This window comes from Herpailurus yagouaroundi, unplaced genomic scaffold, assembly GCF_014898765.1.
Source record: "Herpailurus yagouaroundi ecotype Mexico unplaced genomic scaffold, PumYag 163, whole genome shotgun sequence".
In the NCBI taxonomy this organism is placed as follows: domain Eukaryota; kingdom Metazoa; phylum Chordata; class Mammalia; order Carnivora; family Felidae; genus Herpailurus; species Herpailurus yagouaroundi.
The window spans coordinates 14,353,525-14,371,573 of record NW_024412404.1 but is presented as its reverse complement, the minus strand read 5'-3'; the positions used below and the strand labels follow the sequence as shown (position 1 = coordinate 14,371,573).

The following is an 18,049-nucleotide window of genomic DNA, read 5'->3' as shown; positions in this document are numbered from 1 at the left end:
CAAATAACCCAGTGAAGAAATGGGCAGAAAACATGAATAGACACTTCTCTAAAGAAGACATCCGGATGGCCAACAGGCACATGAAAAGATGTTCAGCGTCGCTCCTTATCAGGGAAATACAAATCAAAACCACACTCAGATATCACCTCACGCCAGTCAGAGTGGCCAAAATGAACAAATCAGGAGACTATAGATGCTGGCGAGGATGTGGAGAAACGGGAACCCTCTTGCACTGTTGGTGGGAATGCAAATTGGTGCAGCCACTCTGGAAAGCAGTGTGGAGGTTCCTCAGAAAATTAAAAATAGACCTACCCTATGACCCAGCAATAGCACTGCTAGGAATTTATCCAAGGGACACAGGAGTACTGATGCATAGGGGCACTTGTACCCCAATGTTCATAGCAGCACTCTCAACAATAGCCAAATTATGGAAAGAGCCTAAATGTCCATCAACTGATGAATGGATAAAGAAATTGTGGTTTATATACACAATGGAATACTACGTGGCAACGAGAAAAAATGAAATATGGCCTTTTGTAGCAACGTGGATGGAACTGGAGAGTGTGATGCTAAGTGAAATAAGCCATACAGAGAAAGACGGATACCATATGGTTTCACTCTTATGTGGATCCTGAGAAACTTAACAGGAACCCATGGGGGAGGGGAAGGAAAAAAAAAAAAAAGAGGTTAGAGTGGGAGAGAGCCAAAGCATAAGAGACTGTTGAGAACTGAGAACAAACTAAGGGTTGATGGGGGGTGGGAGGGAGGAGAGGGTGGGTGATGGGTATTGAGGAGGGCACCTTTTGGGATGAGCACTGGGTGTTGTATGGAAACCAATTTGACAATAAATTTCATATATAAATAAAAAAAAATAAAGGGTGACTAAATAAACTTTGGCTTATCCATATAATCTATTCAGCAATAAAAGAAATGTATTACTAATACAACAACTTGCATGAATTTCAAAGGCATTATACTGAGTGAAAGAAGACACTGTCAAAAGGTTACATACTGTATGGTGTCATTTATATGATATTCTTTTTTTAAATTGAACTATAGTTGAATACAATTTTGTATTCAACACTTTCAGGTGTACAATATAGCGATTTGACAATTATATATATTACAAAATGCTTACCACAATAAGCATAGCTACCATTGGTCACCATACAAGTTATTATGACATTATTGCCTACATTCCCTGTGCTGTACTTCTCATTCCTATGACTTATTTATATTATGACTGGCAGTCTGTATGTCTTAATCCCCTTCATCTATGTCACCCATCCTCCCACTCCTCCTCTGACAACTACCAATTTTCTATATTTATGAATCTGTTTCTGGTTTTTTGTTGCTGTTTGTTTTGCTTTGTTTTTAGATTCTACATATAAATGAAATATGGAATTTGTCTTTTTCTGTCTGATTTATTTGTCTTAGTGTAGTGCCTTCTAGGCCCATCCATGTTGCAAATGATAAGATTTCATTCTTTTTTATGGCTGAATAATATTCCATTACACACACACACACACACACCACATTTTCTTTATCCATTCAGCTATTGATAGACACTTAGGTTGCTTCCATATCTTGGCTATTGTAAATAATGTTGCAATAAACATAGGGGTGCATATGTTTTTGAATTAGTGTTTTGGTTTTCTTTGGGTGAATACCCAGAAGTGTAATTACTGGGTTCTATGATATTTTTATTTTTAATCTTCTGAGGAACCTCCCTGCTGTTTTCCATAGTGGCTACGCCAATATACATTCCCATCAACAGTGCACAAGGGTTCTACATCCTTGCCAATACTTGTTATTTTTTGTCTTTTTGACACTAGCTATTCTATTTTCATTTCCCCGAAGATGAGTGATGTTGAGCATCTTTTCAAGCATCTGCTGGACATCTGTACATCTTCTTTCAAAAAAATGTCTATTCAGGTCCTCTGTCCATTTTTAATCATATTATTTGTTTTTTTGGTGTTCAGTTGTGTGGGGGTGGGGGAATGGGCAAAACAGGTGAAGGGGATCAATAGGTACAAACTGCCAGTTATAAAATAGCATGTCTTTAAAGGTCATTCATGTCATAGTATGTATTAGTATTTTATTTCTTTTTATGGCTCAGTAACATTCCATTGTATAGATAGAGCACATTTTGTTTATTTGTCCATTAGGTGATGGGTATTTGACTAATATCCACTTTTTGACTATTATGGATAATGCTGCTATAAACATTCATTTATTGTTTAAGTTTAATATGGACATATGTTTTTAGTTCTCTTGGGTGTATACCTAGGAGTGGAATTACTAGGTCATATGGTAACTCTATGCTTAACTTTTTGAGGAAATGCAAAACTGTTTTCCAAAAGGTTGTACTCTTTTATATTCCCACTAGCAATAGATGAGGGTTCCATTTTTTTCATATTCTCACTAATTCTTATTATTATACATCTTTTAAACAATTATAGCCATTCTAATGGGTGTGAAGTGGTATTTCATTGTGGTTTTATTTTGCATTTCTCAAATATCAAGTTATTTTGAACATCTTTTCACATTTATAATTTTTTAGTAGGAAAATATGTTCCAGAGTTTTTGGAATTAATGTTCTAAATTAATTGACAGAGGAATATTCAGACTATAACAACTTCAAAACATCAATCTATATAAATCATATGTTATGTCTTTATGTCCTTATTTCACTTTGCATATGTTCTCAAAGCTCATCCATGTTGTAACATCTGTCAGCATTTTCTTCCTTTTTAAAGCTAGCTAATATTCCATTGTATGTATATACCATATTTTGCTTACCCATGCATCTGTCAGTGGGCACTTGGGTTGCTTATACTTTTTTAGCTATTATGAATATTGCTGCTTTGAACATGGATGTACAAATATCTCTTTGAAACTCTGCTTTCAATTCTTGTGGGTATATATACAGAAGTGGGATTGCTGTATCACATGGTAATTCTATTTTTAATTTTTTGAGGAACAACCATCTGTTTTACAAAGTGGCTGCACCATTTTTACATTCCCGCTGTTTACAAGAGTTCTAATTTCTCTGCATCCTCAACAATTGTTATTTTCTGTTTTCTTGACCCTGCCTCTCTTAATGGGTATGAGGTGGTATTTCATTGTGGTTTGATTCCCTAATGATTAGTAATGTTGAGCATCTTCTATGTATTTTGGCCATATGTAGATCTTCAAAGAAATGTGTATTCAAGTCCTTTGCCTATTATTGAGTCAGGTTGTTTAACTTTTTGGTGTTGAGTTTTAGTAGTTCTTTATATATCCTGAATATTAACCCCTTACCAGATATATGGTTTGCAAATATTTTCTCCCATTCTATGAGTTACCTCTTTACTCTGTTGATAGTTTCTTTTGATGTACAAAAGGGTTTTTTTAATTAAAAAAATTTTAATGTTTATTTTTGAGAGATAAGACAGAGCATGAGCAGGGAGGGGCAGAGAGAGAGAGAGAGAGAGAGAGAGAGAGAGAGAGAGAGAGAGACAGAAGCTGAAATAGGATCCAGGCTCTGAGCTTTTAGCACAGAGCCCAATGGGGAGCTTGAACCCACAAACCATGAGATCATGATCTGAGCCCAATTCAGATGCTTAACTGACTGAGCCACCCAGGTGCCCCTGATGTACAAAAGTTTTTTAAAAGTTTTTGATGAAGTTCAATTTGTCTGTTTTTTCTTTTGTTTCCTGTGCCTTTGGTGTCATATCTAAGAAATCATTGCCAAGTCCAGAATCATGAAGCTATTGTGACATATTTTCTTCTCAAAGTGTTATAGTTGTTATAGTTTTAGGCATTAATATTTAGGTCTTTGATCCATTTTGAATTAATTTTTTTATATGGTGTTAAGTAAGGGTCCAAGTTCATTCTTTTGCATGGGGATGCAGATATCCAGTTTTCCTAGCACTGTTTGTTGAAAAGTGTGTCCCTTGCAGCCGCTCTGGAAAACAGTGTGGAGGTTCCTCAAAAATTAAAAAAAGAACTACCCTATGACCCAGCAATAGCACTGCTAGGAATTTATCCAAGGGATACAGGAGTGCTGATGCATAGGGACACATGTACCCCAATGTTTATAGTAGCACTTTCAACAATAGCCAAATTATGGAAAGAGCCTAAATGTCCATCAACTGATGAATGGATAAAGAAGATGTGGTTTATATATACAACGGAATACTACATGGCAATGAGAAAGAATGAAATCTGGCTATTTGCAGCAACATGGATGGAACTGCAAGGTATTATGCTAAGTGAAATAAGTCAGTCAGAGAAAGACAGATTCCATATGTTTTCACTCATAGGTGATCCTGAGAAACTTAATAGAAGTCAATGGGGGAGGGAGATGGAGGGGAAAAGTTACAGAGAGGGAGGGAGGCAAACCATAGGAGACTCTTGGATACTAAGAACAAACTGAGGGTTGTTGGGGGTGGGGGAGAGGGGAAAGTGGGTGATGGGCATTGAGGAGGGCACTTGTTGAGATGAGCACTGGGTTTTGTATGGAAACCAATTTTTCAATAAATTATATTTAAAAAAAAAGCCTGTCCTTACCTATTGGATGGTCTTGGCCCCTTTGTCAAAAATCATTTAACCATAAATGTGAGAATTTATTTCTGAACTCTCTATTCTATCCCATTGTTCTATATATTTGTCTTGATACCAGTACCACACAGATTATATAGTTTTGTAAGTTTTGAAATCAGGAAGTATGAGTCCTCCAGTTTTGTTCTTTTTCAAGTTTGTTTTACCTATTCAGGGTTCCTAGAGATTCCATGTAAATTTTAGGATGGGTTTTTCCATTACTGCAAAAAATATCATTGGGATTTTGATAGAGATTATATTGAATGTGTAAATTTCTTTGGACAGTATTGACATCTTAATAATATTAAGTCTTTCAATCTATGGACATTGGATGTGTTTCTATTTATTTATGTCACCTTTAATTGTTTCAACAGTATTTTGTAGTTTTCACTTATTATGAGATGCTTCTTTTTCATATTTGTACTTAAATTTATATTTGCCATCTCAAGGCTATGACAAAAATGATTATCGATGAATCTTTAAAATGAACTGTAAAATGAATCTAGGTTTCCAAGTAATTGGATAAGCTTATGGTAACCAGAACATTGACACTAGGAAGGAATGAGTTGAAAATTTAATTTTTAAATCATTCCAATATTTATTCACCACATATTATAAACCAGAACGGTGACTGTGCTAGACATTCAGAAATCAGTGGTAAACAAAAAATGACATAGTTTCTGCTTTCATAAAACTTATGGTATTTGTGGTTTTATGTGCATAAAAATATGACATACTGTGCAATAATCTTGGTCCTCCTAATGCTTCATGTGATAGAGGTTGGTCCGTGAGCCCCAGAACTTGGAACACTGGCTGGACTACGGTGCCTTCTGCCTCCTAACTGAGGACAACATCAAAGCACAGGAGTGTTTTCGGAGAGCCCTTTCCTTCAACCAGAATCATATCCACAGGTATGGGTGGAAGATAAGTGAAGAATGAGTAGGAGCAGATAAGCTTCTGTAAGAAATTTTCTTGGTTCCATGACTGTGACACGGGACCATGTTGTTAATCACGTTGCTGGGTGTCTTCTCAGCCTGTTGCTGTGTGGTGTCCTGGCTGTCTTGATGGAGAACTATGAGCAGGCAGAAATTTTCTTTGAGGATGCTACTTGCTTGGAACCAACTAATGTTGTAGCCTGGACTTTACTTGGTATGGTATTTTCCTGTGATATCAATGTGTTTTTTTCCATTATAAGATTCTCCCTTTCTCTTTTCATTCTCTAATAACTCATCATGTAGTTCTTAAACTTTGGTAAAAAATTTGAAAAGACAAGTGAAATGTTGCAATTCTTTAGTATATGGTGGTAGAAAACCAGTCACATTTATTTTAGCATTTTTCTTTCTTCAGGTTTGTACTATGAAATTCAAAACAATGATATTCGAATGGAAATGGCATTTCATGAAGCCTTCAAACAACTTCAGGCACGAATGCTTCAGGCACAAGTAGCGAAGCAGAGGGGCACTGGTACTGTAGAGTACATTGAAGAAGGAGGGAAAGTAGGATCCAGTTTAGGCCCTTGGGGAATCACTAATGGTTCTGCAACAGCAATGACGGTGGAAGCGGCAGCAGGTAGGACCAGGAAACGGAGATGATGAGTGGCTATTAAGAAAATTAGTGGCCTTATGAACTTGGCAAATATTTGTTAAATGAGTTAGTAGATGGAGTTTTGAGTTGTACCAGGTACACCAAGAAAGACTCCTTCTAAATATTTCCTCATTCATATGTTTGCAAGTGTGAAGTTTTCACTGTTGCTATTCAGGTTTTTGAATCTTAGAGAATTTACTGTCTCTGTTTATGCATAAAAAAGGTATCATTGTAGCAGAGTAAATTTCTTTCATTATCCCATCACTTTCTTTTCCAACACTCTCAATCCCTCTCTTGTGGTTCTTAAGTTTATTTATTTATTTACACACACACACACACACACACACACACACACACACACACCCTTTTTTCCCTGTCCTTCATTGCCATTCTCCTTTCCTCCATTTTAGAGAATCAATCATTCTAATGTGTTTAATTTAATATGTGGGTTTTTGTTTATGTGTTTCTTGCATATGGTATTTTGTTTATATGTTGTTGCACATTATTATTTTGTGTGCATGTATTTTTAACAGTTTGTCTGAGATGTAATGGACATTTATAAACTGCACATATTTAACACATACAATTTGATATGTTTGACATATGAACACACCCATGAAAACATCACCACAATCAAGGTAATGAACATATCCCAAATCTCCAAAACTCTCCTTGTGCCCATTTGAATCTCTTTCTCTTGCACCCATTTCCAAACAACCACCAAGCATCTCTCTGTCACCATCAGTGACTTTGCATGTCTAAAATTTTTGAATTCTAGGAAATTTCTAGAATTTTCTGATTTATTCTTTACCTATATATATTATTTATCAACTTATACATGATTGGAATTGATTTTGACTTGAAAGTTTGACAGAACTCAACCATAAAACAAGAGCCTGGGTGGGTTTTTTTGTTTGTTTTTTGCAGGAGAAGGTGTCTACCATTTCATTTTCTTAATATTTAATGTATTTGTGTTCTGTATTTCTTATTGTGTTATTCATGGTATTTTATACTTTCTAGGAATTCATCTATTTCATCTAGGTTTTTAAATTTTATTTATTTTTTTATATTAATCAATTATTTTTTAATAGACTTATTTTTTAGAGGAGTTTTAGGTTCATAACAAAGTTGAAAGGAAGGGTTAGAGATTTTTCATATACTCCTTTCCCCTACCCATGTGTAGTCTCTCTTTTTATTAACATTCTTAATGACATTTGATGAGGAGTATTTTATCATATGCTTATGTGCCATTTGTATATCTTCTTTGGTGAGGTGCATATTAAGGTCTTTGGCCATTTTTTTTGTTTGTTTTTACTTTTTGATTTTAGAGAGAGAGAATGAGATCAGGGGAGAGGGGCAGAGGGAGAGCACAAGAGAGAGAATCTTAAGCAGGCTCCACATTCAGCATGGAGCCTGATGTGGGACTTGATCCCACAATCCTGGAATCATGACCTGAGCTGAAATCAAGAGTCGGGCACTCAACCTACTGAGCCACCTAGGCACCCCTTTGGCCAGTTTTAAATCAGGCTTTGTTTTCTTATTGTTGAGTTTTAAGAGTTCTTTGTATATTTTTAATTTAAAGTATAATTGATATATAACATTATTTAGTTTCAGTTATACAACATAACGATTCAATATTTGTATGTATTGCAAAATGATCACTACAGTAAGTTTACTCAGCATCCATCATCACACACAGTTACAATATTTTTTTCTTGTGATAAGAACTTTTAAGATCTACTTTCTCAGCAACTTTCAAATATACAATAGAGTATTATTAACTATAGTCACCATGCTGTACATTACCTGACTTGTTTATTTTCTAACTGGAAGTTTGTACCCTTTGACTACCTTCACCCAATTCACCTACCTCTTATACCCTGTATCTAGCAACCACTAATCTATTCTTTATGATTTCAAGGCTCTTTTTTTGTGTTCTTGTTTTTTTTAATATTCTACATGTAAGTGAGATCATATTGGGTTTGTCTTTCTCTGTATCATATCATACCTATATATAATATAGGATATTATAGCATAACAACATTATGCTAATATTATATAATAATATCCTCATGATGCATCCATGTTGTTACAAATGGCAATATTTCATTCTTTTTGATGGCTGAATAATATTCCATTGTATACCACATTTTCTTTGTCCATTCATCCATTGATGGTTACTTAGGTGGCTTTCATGTCTTGACTACTATAAATAATTCTGCAATGAACATGAGAAGGTATATATATCTCTTCAAGTTCTTATTTTCATTCCTATGGATAAGCCAGAAGTGGAATTGTTGGATCATATGGGTATTTCTAGTTTTAATTTTTTGAGGAAACTCCATACTGTTTTCCATAGTGGCTGCATCAATTTACATTCCAAACCACAGTGCACAAGGGTTCCCTTATCTTCATATCCTCACCAACACTCATTATTTCTTGTCTTTTTGATAATAGCCATTCTAGCACATGTGAGGTGATATCTCATTGTGGTTATGATTGGCATTTCCCTGATGATTAGTGATGTTGAGCATCTTATCATGTGTCTGTTGACCAGCTAATACGTCTTCTTTGGAGAAATGTCTATTCAGATCCTCTGCTCATTTTTAAAATAAAATTGTTGTTTTCTTTGCTATTGAGTTGTAGGAATTCTTTATATTTTTTAAACATTAACGCTTTATCAGATGTATGATTTGCAAATATTTTCTCCCATTCAGTAGGTTGCCTTTTCATTTTTTTACAAGTTTTCATTTGTTGTACAGAAGCTTTTTAGTTTCATAGAGCCCAGTTGTTGATTTTTACTTTTGTTGCCTAACAGTGTGTATCTTGATTATGGTAGTGGTTAAAAGAATCTATAAAATGGGATAAAAATGCTTAGAACTACATACACATACACACACACATACACATACACACACACATACACACACAAATGTATATGAAAACTGGCAAAAATAGATGAGGTCTTTAGTGCACTAAAGAGTTTTGTACTAGTATCAATTTCCTGGTTTTGATATTATACCATACTATAGTTGTATAAGATGTCACCATTGAAGAGAGGCTGGTAAGGGTACATTGGAACTACATGCTCTGTATTTGCAACTTCCTTTGCATCTATAATTATTTCAAAATAAAGAGTTAAAAAATCCTTACAAGTAGCAATTGTGAGCACTTACGTGAAGTCTTAAAATATAAAGCTCCATGTAAAATGAAGGCAACAACAAAAACTACCCAAAAAAGCTAATATTCAAAACTTATTACTTCTTTATTATTTTACTATCATCTACACTGTTGAAGTTATTTTATCTAATTGTATTCATATGTAGAAATATTACATAATGGTATGCTATTGTGCATTTCTTCCTAACTCTTCATTCAGTGATGTAACATTGGTTTCTTGAAATCAGCCATGATTGGGGACTTTATATCATAGAAATCAGTAAACACTACAAATCAGCCTTCTCACATAGCTAAAAGCCAATTGTTGAACATTTACCAGCTCATGACTCGATATATAGGAAAATTTCAAGTATTTGTAATTTAAACAATACACTTCTAAATTTTTTTTTTTTTTACATTTATTCACTTTCGAGAGACAGAGAACAAGCGGAGGAGGGACAGAGAGAGAGGGAGACACAGAATCTGAAGCAGACTCCAGGCTCCGAGCTATCAGCACAGAGTCCCATGCGGGGCTCCAACTCACAAACTGTGAGATCATGACCTAAGCTGAAGTTGGACGCTCAACCGACTGGGCCACCCAGGTGCCCCTAAACAATATATTTCTAAATAACCCACATGTCAAAGAAGAAATCACAAAATAGTTCGAACTGAATGTAATGAATCATACAACAAACCAAAATTGGTAAGATGAATTAATTAGTTCCCAGAGGGAAATTTATAGCTTTAAATACTTCTATTAAAAAAATAAGAGGTGTGCCTTGGTGGCTCAGTCGGTTAAGCAGACTTCAGCACAGGTTGTGATCTCCTGGTTCATGGGTTTGAGCCCTGCATCGGGCTCTGTGCTGACAGGTCAGAGCCTGGAACCTGCTTCAGATTCTGTGTCTCCCCCTCTCTCTGCCCCTCCCTGCTCTCTCTCTCTCTCTCTCTCTCAAAAGTAAATAAACATTAAAAAAATTTTAAAAAAGAAAAAGAAAAGACAGGGGAACCTGAGTGGCTTAGTTGGTTGAGTGTCCGACTCTTGATTTTGGCTCAGGTCATGATCTCACAGTTTAGGAGTTTGAGCCCCACATCGGGCTCTGCACTTGGGATTTTCTCTCTCTCCTCCCTCTCTCTTTCTCTTTCTCAAAATAAATAAATAAACTTAAAAAAAAAGAAAAGAAAAGACAAAACTTCAGGCTACCCCATTCCTTCCATAGATTCAGAAAATAGAAGAGGGAATACTTCCCACAGTTTAACCATAGTTATTACTGTGATATCCAAAGTTAGACAAACCCATCCCAAGAAATGTACACACCAATAGCCTTCATGAACCTAGACACAAAAATTCTTAACAAATATTAGTCCATGAATTTCAGCAATATATATAAAAGGTAATATATCCAATTGAAGTAAGTTTGGTCTTACATTTGAAAATTGATGCAATTTACCACTAGAATAGTTAAAATTTTTAAAAATAATAATACTAAGCTATGGCAAGGATGTAGAATAGCTGGAACTCTCAAACTTTTGGTGGGAATGCCAAATGCTAATAGCCACTTGGAAAAACTGGCAGTTTAAAAATAGTTATACATGTGCCAGCAATTTCACCCCTAGGTATTTACTCAAGAGAAATGGAAACATTGCAATTTGTACACAAATGTTCATAACAGATATATTTATAACAGGAAAAAACTGGAAACAATCCAACTGCTTATCAGTAGATGAATGGATAATAAATTTTTTTCTTATGTGCACAATCAAAAACCACTCAATAGTAAAAAGAAACAAATTACTGATACACACACGGATGAATCTCAGAAACATTATGCTAAGTGAATAAGCCAGATGCAAAAGAATAGATACTATATATTCCATTTAAATGAAATTCTAGAAAAGGCGAAACTAATCTGTATTGACAAAAAGCAGATTAACGGTTGCCTTTGGATGGGAGTTGAGGATTACCTTCAAAGAACACAAGGGAGCTTTCTGGGGTAGAAATCTTTTTATCCTGATTGTGACAGTGAGTACATAAGTGTATACATTTGTTAAAATGCACTGAAGTATATACTCAAAAGGGAGCACTTTATTATATGTAAATTATACCTCAGAAAAGTTGGATATTAATATTTTTCACTAAGATCATAGCTTACTCCTCAATCATTAGTCTGAGGTATTTAACCACTCTCTCCTTCCTGAAATACATGTTGGATTGCCTCCTACATCTCCCAACAGTTTGGGTTTCCTTTGTAAGCTTCTCTTGATTATTACACTCATTAGATGTACTCATTTCCCAATAATATAGTCATACTTTCTAAGAGCTCACCTGCACTCACAGTTTTCCTTTTACTACTGATGACTCTCAAATTTCTGTATTTAGCCCTGACATCCGTCCAGAACCTAGGAGCTGGGTTTCTCTGCTAGTAAACTTAACTCTTCATCTCTCAAATTGACTCTACATCACTCACTATATTAGGCACTCAAGTTCATGATCTGAGTCATCCCTGCATCCTCTTACTTTCTGTATTGAACTTCCGGCATCCTTCTATCAGATTAATTCTCAAGACCATCTGGTTCTCTTTCAAAATGCTCCTTGCATCTTCCCTTTAAATTTACATGACTCTTTATTACCAAATACCAAGATTGTTGTAACAGCCTTATTACAAACCTCTTTGTCTCTGTCTGCATTTTTTTCTTCTTGCTATGTAGCACTGCTAGAGTAATCTCCATAAAATACTGCTTTCATCTAATAATTTTTCTGTTCAAAACTTTTCACTGTGTTCTCCTTTTGTCTACAGAAGAAAAATCCTAGCATTAAAATATCAGTACAGTCTAGCTCCAACCTGTCTTTCCCTTCATTTTATTTATGTAATCCTCAATACTCTTTAAAATAATTAGCTCACTAATGCATCTGACTCTTGATTTCAGCTCAGGTCATCTCATGGTTTGTGAGTTCGAGCCCTTCATTGGACTCCTTGCTGAGTGGAGCCTGCTTGGGACTCTCTCTCTGCCCCTCCTCCTCCCCTCTCAAAATAAACAAAATAAATAAATAAACTTAAAAAAATTAGTTTTTGGGGCTCCTTGGTGGCTCAGTCAGCTGAGCGAGCGAGTTCAACTCAGGTCATGATCTCGAGATTTGTGGGTTGAGCCCTGTGTTTGGCTCTGTGCTGACAAGCTCAGAGCCTGGAGCCTACTTTGGATTCTGTGTCTCCTTCCTTCTCTGCCCCTCTCCCACTCATGCTCTGTTTCTCTCTCCTCCTCTCTCAAAAATAAACATTAAAAACTAGTTCACTACTTCCATGCTTTTGCCAATGGCATGCTCTCAGCCTTAAATGCCCCTCCCCCTCTACCTATCCAACTTCTACCTATTTTTCAAAGCCATATCTTTTAGAAGAAGGGTGACTTCTTCTAATTGGGAGTCAGTTGGTACTGATCATTTCCTGCCTGGTACTGCTTTTTTAAAAATTTGTCAAACATTTATTTATTTGAGAGGCAGCAAGACATGTTCTGGAGCTTCAACCAATTATTTAACTTCTCTGTGATTCACTTTCTTCAAAGGAGCATAATGAATGTTGTGAAAAATAAATTATACAATAACGTTTTTAGTACAATTTTTAGTACAATTCCTGGCATACAGTCATGCTCAAATATAGCTACTTATGATGATGATGATGATGGTGATTTTTGAACACTGAGATAAAATGAGTAGAATTCCTGTCCTTCAAGAGTTTTAATTTAATCTAAAATATATTAACTTTCTTGACATGCTGGGTTTAGCAAATAACTTTTATGATAGGTATTTGTTTGACATTTTCATGACTTAGGCTAGCAGGAGGGTTGGACTAGGGGTCCTAGTTATAGAAAGCTGTGCTATCAGTTTAGCTTGTACTCTTCAAATTATTCAGAAATATAAAAAGTTTGGGGCACCTGGCTGGCTTAGTCAGTGGAACATGGGACGCTAGATCTCAAGGTTGTAAGCTCGAGCCTTGTTGGATCTAGAGATTACTTAAAAATAAAATCTTTTTTAAAAAAAGAAATATTAAAGGCTGCAAAAGAAGTCTGTCCTTACAATATTTAGGTAATATGTTTCTTATGCTTTGAAAATAATTATATTTTATCTCCTGTAATAACCTTTTAATATCCAATGTAGGAAGGTGGGGTTTTTTTCTCATTCAAGTTTAATCTATTTAGGACCAAGAGATCCATCATACATTCTAGATGACTTTCTTGAAGAATCCTCCAAACTGCAGTCTGATTCACGAGAAAACATTTTGTCCCTACAATATCAAGATCCAACTATCAGCCAAAAACCATCCAATATACTTCTCAAAGACATACCAGCAAAGAAAGGTACTTAGGAATAAAGATTTCCACTTGAAAGAAGAGCGTAAACAAACTAGACAATGATGAAAACACTTATGATTACCAAAATGGTGATCTTAACTTGTGTGAAGTTGATTAGTCATATCACCTAAGTTCCTTCATATGAGGCTAAACTCTGATAATCCAAATTCAGTAGTGTAGCTCTTTCCATAAGGAAGGTTTTATATTATCTCAGAGAAGTAGCTAACTACAGGCTTATGATTTTCTTTTTTCTTCAAGTTTATTTATTTTGAGAGAGAGAGAAAAAGAGAGAGAGAAGCAGAGAGAGAGGTAGAGAAGGAACTCCAAATAGGCTCCGCACTGAAAGTGTGGACATGGCACTCTGTGGAGCTCAAACCCACAAACCATGAAATCATGACATAAACTGAAAACAAGAGTCAGATACTTAACCAACTGAGCCACCCAGGTGCCCCCAAACTTAAGATTTTCAAACAATGATCATTTTTAGAATATCTACATCACATTCAGGATGATCTGCATACATTAAAAAACCATTTCATTGGTTGTGACTTGCATTTGGAACCACCAGTAGACTAACCTTGAGAACTTTTGAGATCTTTAGGGACCATTGCTATAGAGCAATCTATTGCTTTTCAGGTTATAACCTCTCTCATAGATTAGAATAGTCTCCTTGCTACATTTGTATGTCTGAGCTTCCGACATTCTTTTCCTTTACGTCTAACCATCTATTCTTTTAATATAATAATTTCAGAAACATCAAAATGTCAAGATTCATCAACGTTTTTGCATCCCAGCCCTTATGGTGTTTCCCAAACTCCTGCCACCATCTTCATGGAGACCATACGCTTCTTGATGAAGGTCAATGCTGTGCAGGTCAGAATATTTGGAAAAGGGCAAGTAGATAGAAAGATTTTAGTGCAATGATTATTCAGTGGTGCCCTTCCAAGCTTTAATATTATGATACAAAAATCAAATATGCTTTTGAGGGCACACTGTAGGCCCAATGGTGTGAATATCCAAATGTGAACCACTCTCATCATTCATGATGAAAATGCAAATTGAGATAGTATCAAATTGGCAAATAATATTACCCACTTTCAGTGAAGTAGCAGGGAAATGTACCTCACTATACATCTGCTCCCTGAAGAATACCAGCAGAGCAAAATCAGGCTCTAAAGGCATATGTAGCCTAATATCACTTTATTATCGGAATTCATATTATGTGAGTGTTGGGGGTTAACAGGAGGCTAATTATACCCTCATTTCTCTCTAGGTTGTAAACAATTGGAAGCAGATACACAGTGCTATGTGGGGAATAAAAATATTAAAGTTATTACTTGTAAACTGGGCTGCAGGGGCGCCTTGACTCTTGATTTCGGCTCAGGTCATGATCTCACAGTCATGGGATGGATCTCCACGTTGGGCTCCGTGCTGAGCATGGAGCCTGCTTAAGATGCTCTCTCTCCCTCTCCCTCTGCCTCTGCCCCACATGTGTGAATACAGTTTCTCTCTCTCAAAATAAATAAATAAAATCTTTTTAAAAAATGGGCTGGAAAAGCCCTACAAGAGATCCTAAGGGGGATCCTGTGAGACAAAGTACCAGAGACATCGCTACAAGCATAAAACATACAGACATCACAATGACTCTAAACCCATATCTTTCTATAATAACACTGAATGTAAATGGACTAAATGCCCCAACCAAAAGACATAGGGTATCAGAATGGATAAAAAAAACAAGACCCATCTATTTGCTGTCTACAAGAGACGCATTTTAGACCTGAGGACACCTTTAGATTGAGAGTGAGGGAATGGAGAACTATTTATCATGCTACTGGAAGCCAAAAGAAAGCTGGAGTAGCCATACTTATATCAGACAAACTAGACTTTAAATTAGAGGCTGTAACAAGAGATGAAGAAGGACATTATATAATAATTACAGGGTCTATCCATCAGGAAGAGCTAACAGTTATAAATGTCTATGCACCGAATACGGGAGCCCCCAAATATATAAAACAATTACTCATAAACATAAGCAACCTTATTGATAAGAATGTGGTAATTGCAGGGGACTTTAACACCCCACTTACAGAAATGGATAGATCATCTAGACACACGGTCAATAAAGAAACAAGGGCCCTGAATGAGACATTGGATCAGATGGACTTGACAGATATATTTAGAACTCTGCATCCCAAAGCAACAGAATATACTTTCTTCTCGAGTGCACATGGAACATTCTCCAAGATAGATCATATACTGGGTCACAAAACAGCCCTTCATAAGTTTACAAGAATTGAAATCATACCATGCATACTTTCAGACCACAATGCTATGAAGCTTGAAATCAACCACAGAAAAAAGTCTGGAAAACCTCCAAAAGCATGGAGGTTAAAGAACACCCTACTAACGAATGAGTGGGTCAACCAGGCAATTAGAGAAGAAATTAAAAAATATATGGAAACAAACGAAAATGAAAATACAACAATCCAAACGCTTTGGGATGCGGCGAAGGCAGTCCTGAGAGGAAAATACATTACAACCCAGGCCTATCTCAAGAAACAAGAAAAATCCCAAATACAAAATCTAACAGTACACCTAAAGGAAATAGAAGCATAACAGCAAAGGCAGCCTAAACCCAGCAGAAGAAGAGAAATAATAAAGATCAGAGCAGAAATAAACAATATAGAATCTAAAAAAACTGTAGAGCAGATCAACGAAACCAAGAGTTGGTTTTTTGAAAAAATAAACAAAATTGACAAACCTCTAGCCAGGCTTCTCAAAAAGAAACGGGAGATGACCCAAATAGATAAAATCATGAATGAAAATGGAATTATTACAACCAATCCCTCAGAGATACAAACAATTATCAGGGAATACTATGAAAAATTATATGCCAACAAATTGGACAACCTGGAAGAAATGGACAAATTCCTGAACACCCACACTCTTCCAAAACTCAATCAGGAGGAAATAGAAAGCTTGAATAGACCCATAACCAGCGAAGAAATTGAATCGGTTATCAAAAATCTCCCAACAAATAAAGAGTCCACTACCAGATGGCTTCCCAGGGGAGGTCTGCCAGACGTTTAAGCAGAGATAATACCTATCCTTCTCAAGCTATTCCAAGGAATAAAAAGGTAAGGAAAACTTCCAGACTCATTCTATGAAGCCAGTATTACTTTGATTCCCAAACCACACAGAGACCCAGTACAAAAGAGAACTACAGGCCAATATCCCTGATGAATATGGATGCAAAAATTCTCAGTAAGATACTAGCAAATCGAATTCAACAGCATATAAACAGAATTATTCACCATGATCAAGTGGGATTCATTCCTGGGATGCAGGGCTGGTTCAACATTCGCAAATCAATCAACGTGATACATCACAGTAAGAAAAGAAAAGAGAAGAACCATATGATCCTGTCAATCGATGCAGAAAAGGCCTTTGACAAAATTCAGCATCCTTTCTTAATAAAAATCCTTGAGAAAGTCGGGATAGAAGGAGCATACTTAAAGATCATAAATGCCATTTATGAAAAGCCTACAGCTAACATCATCCTCAATGGGGAAAAACTGAGAGCTTTTTCCCTGAGATCAGGAACACGACAGGGATGCCCACTCTCACCGCTGTTGTTTAACATAGTGCTGGAAGTTCTAGCATCAGCAATCAGACAACAAAGGGAAATCAAAGGCATCAAAATTGGCAAAGATGAAGTCAAGCTTTCGCTTTTTGCAGATGACATGATATTATACATGGAAAATCCGACAGACTCCACCAAAAGTCTGCTAGAACTGATACATGAATTCAGCAAAGTTGCAGGATACAAAATCAATGTACAGAAATCAGTTGCATTCTTATACACTAACAATGAAGCAACAGAAAGACAAATAAAGAAACTGATCCCATTCACAATTGCACCAAGAAGCATAAAATACCTAGGAATAAATCTAACCAAAGATGTAAAGGATCTGTATGCTGAAAACTATAGAAAGCTTATGAAGGTAATTGAAGAAGATTTAAAGAAATGGAAAGACATTCCCTGCTCATGGATTGGAAGAATAAATATTGTCAAAATGTCAATACTACCCAAAGCTATCTACACATTCAATGCAATCCCAATCAAAATTGCACCAGCATTCTTCTCTAAACTAGAACAAGCAATCCTAAAATTCACATGGAACCACAAAAGGCCCCAGATAGCCAAAGTAATTTTGAAGAAGAAGACCAAAGCAGGAGGCATCACAATCCCAGACTTTAGCCTCTACTACAAAGCTGTCATCATCAAGACAGCATGGTATTGGCACAAAAACAGACACATAGACCAATGGAATAGAATAGAAACCCCAGAACTAGACCCACAAACGTATGGCCAACT

At 36.0% G+C, this 18,049-nt stretch overlaps 1 protein-coding gene across 4 annotated transcripts in view; it reads left to right on the top strand.

The window, feature by feature from the left end:
• The window catches only part of CFAP70 (cilia and flagella associated protein 70), a 113,253-nt gene that overhangs the window by 72,100 nt on the left and 23,104 nt on the right, over positions 1–18,049 (top strand). For 3 of the 4 annotated variants that reach the window (XM_040485375.1, XM_040485376.1, XM_040485377.1), the window contains 5 exons: positions 5,362–5,495; positions 5,618–5,733; positions 5,932–6,153; positions 13,516–13,674; positions 14,420–14,541. In XM_040485375.1, the coding sequence (XP_040341309.1) occupies positions 5,362–5,495; positions 5,618–5,733; positions 5,932–6,153; positions 13,516–13,674; positions 14,420–14,541 (753 nt within the window). The remainder of the gene's footprint in view (positions 1–5,361; positions 5,496–5,617; positions 5,734–5,931; positions 6,154–13,515; positions 13,675–14,419; positions 14,542–18,049) is intronic. The other variant, XM_040485378.1, reaches the window with a different exon arrangement.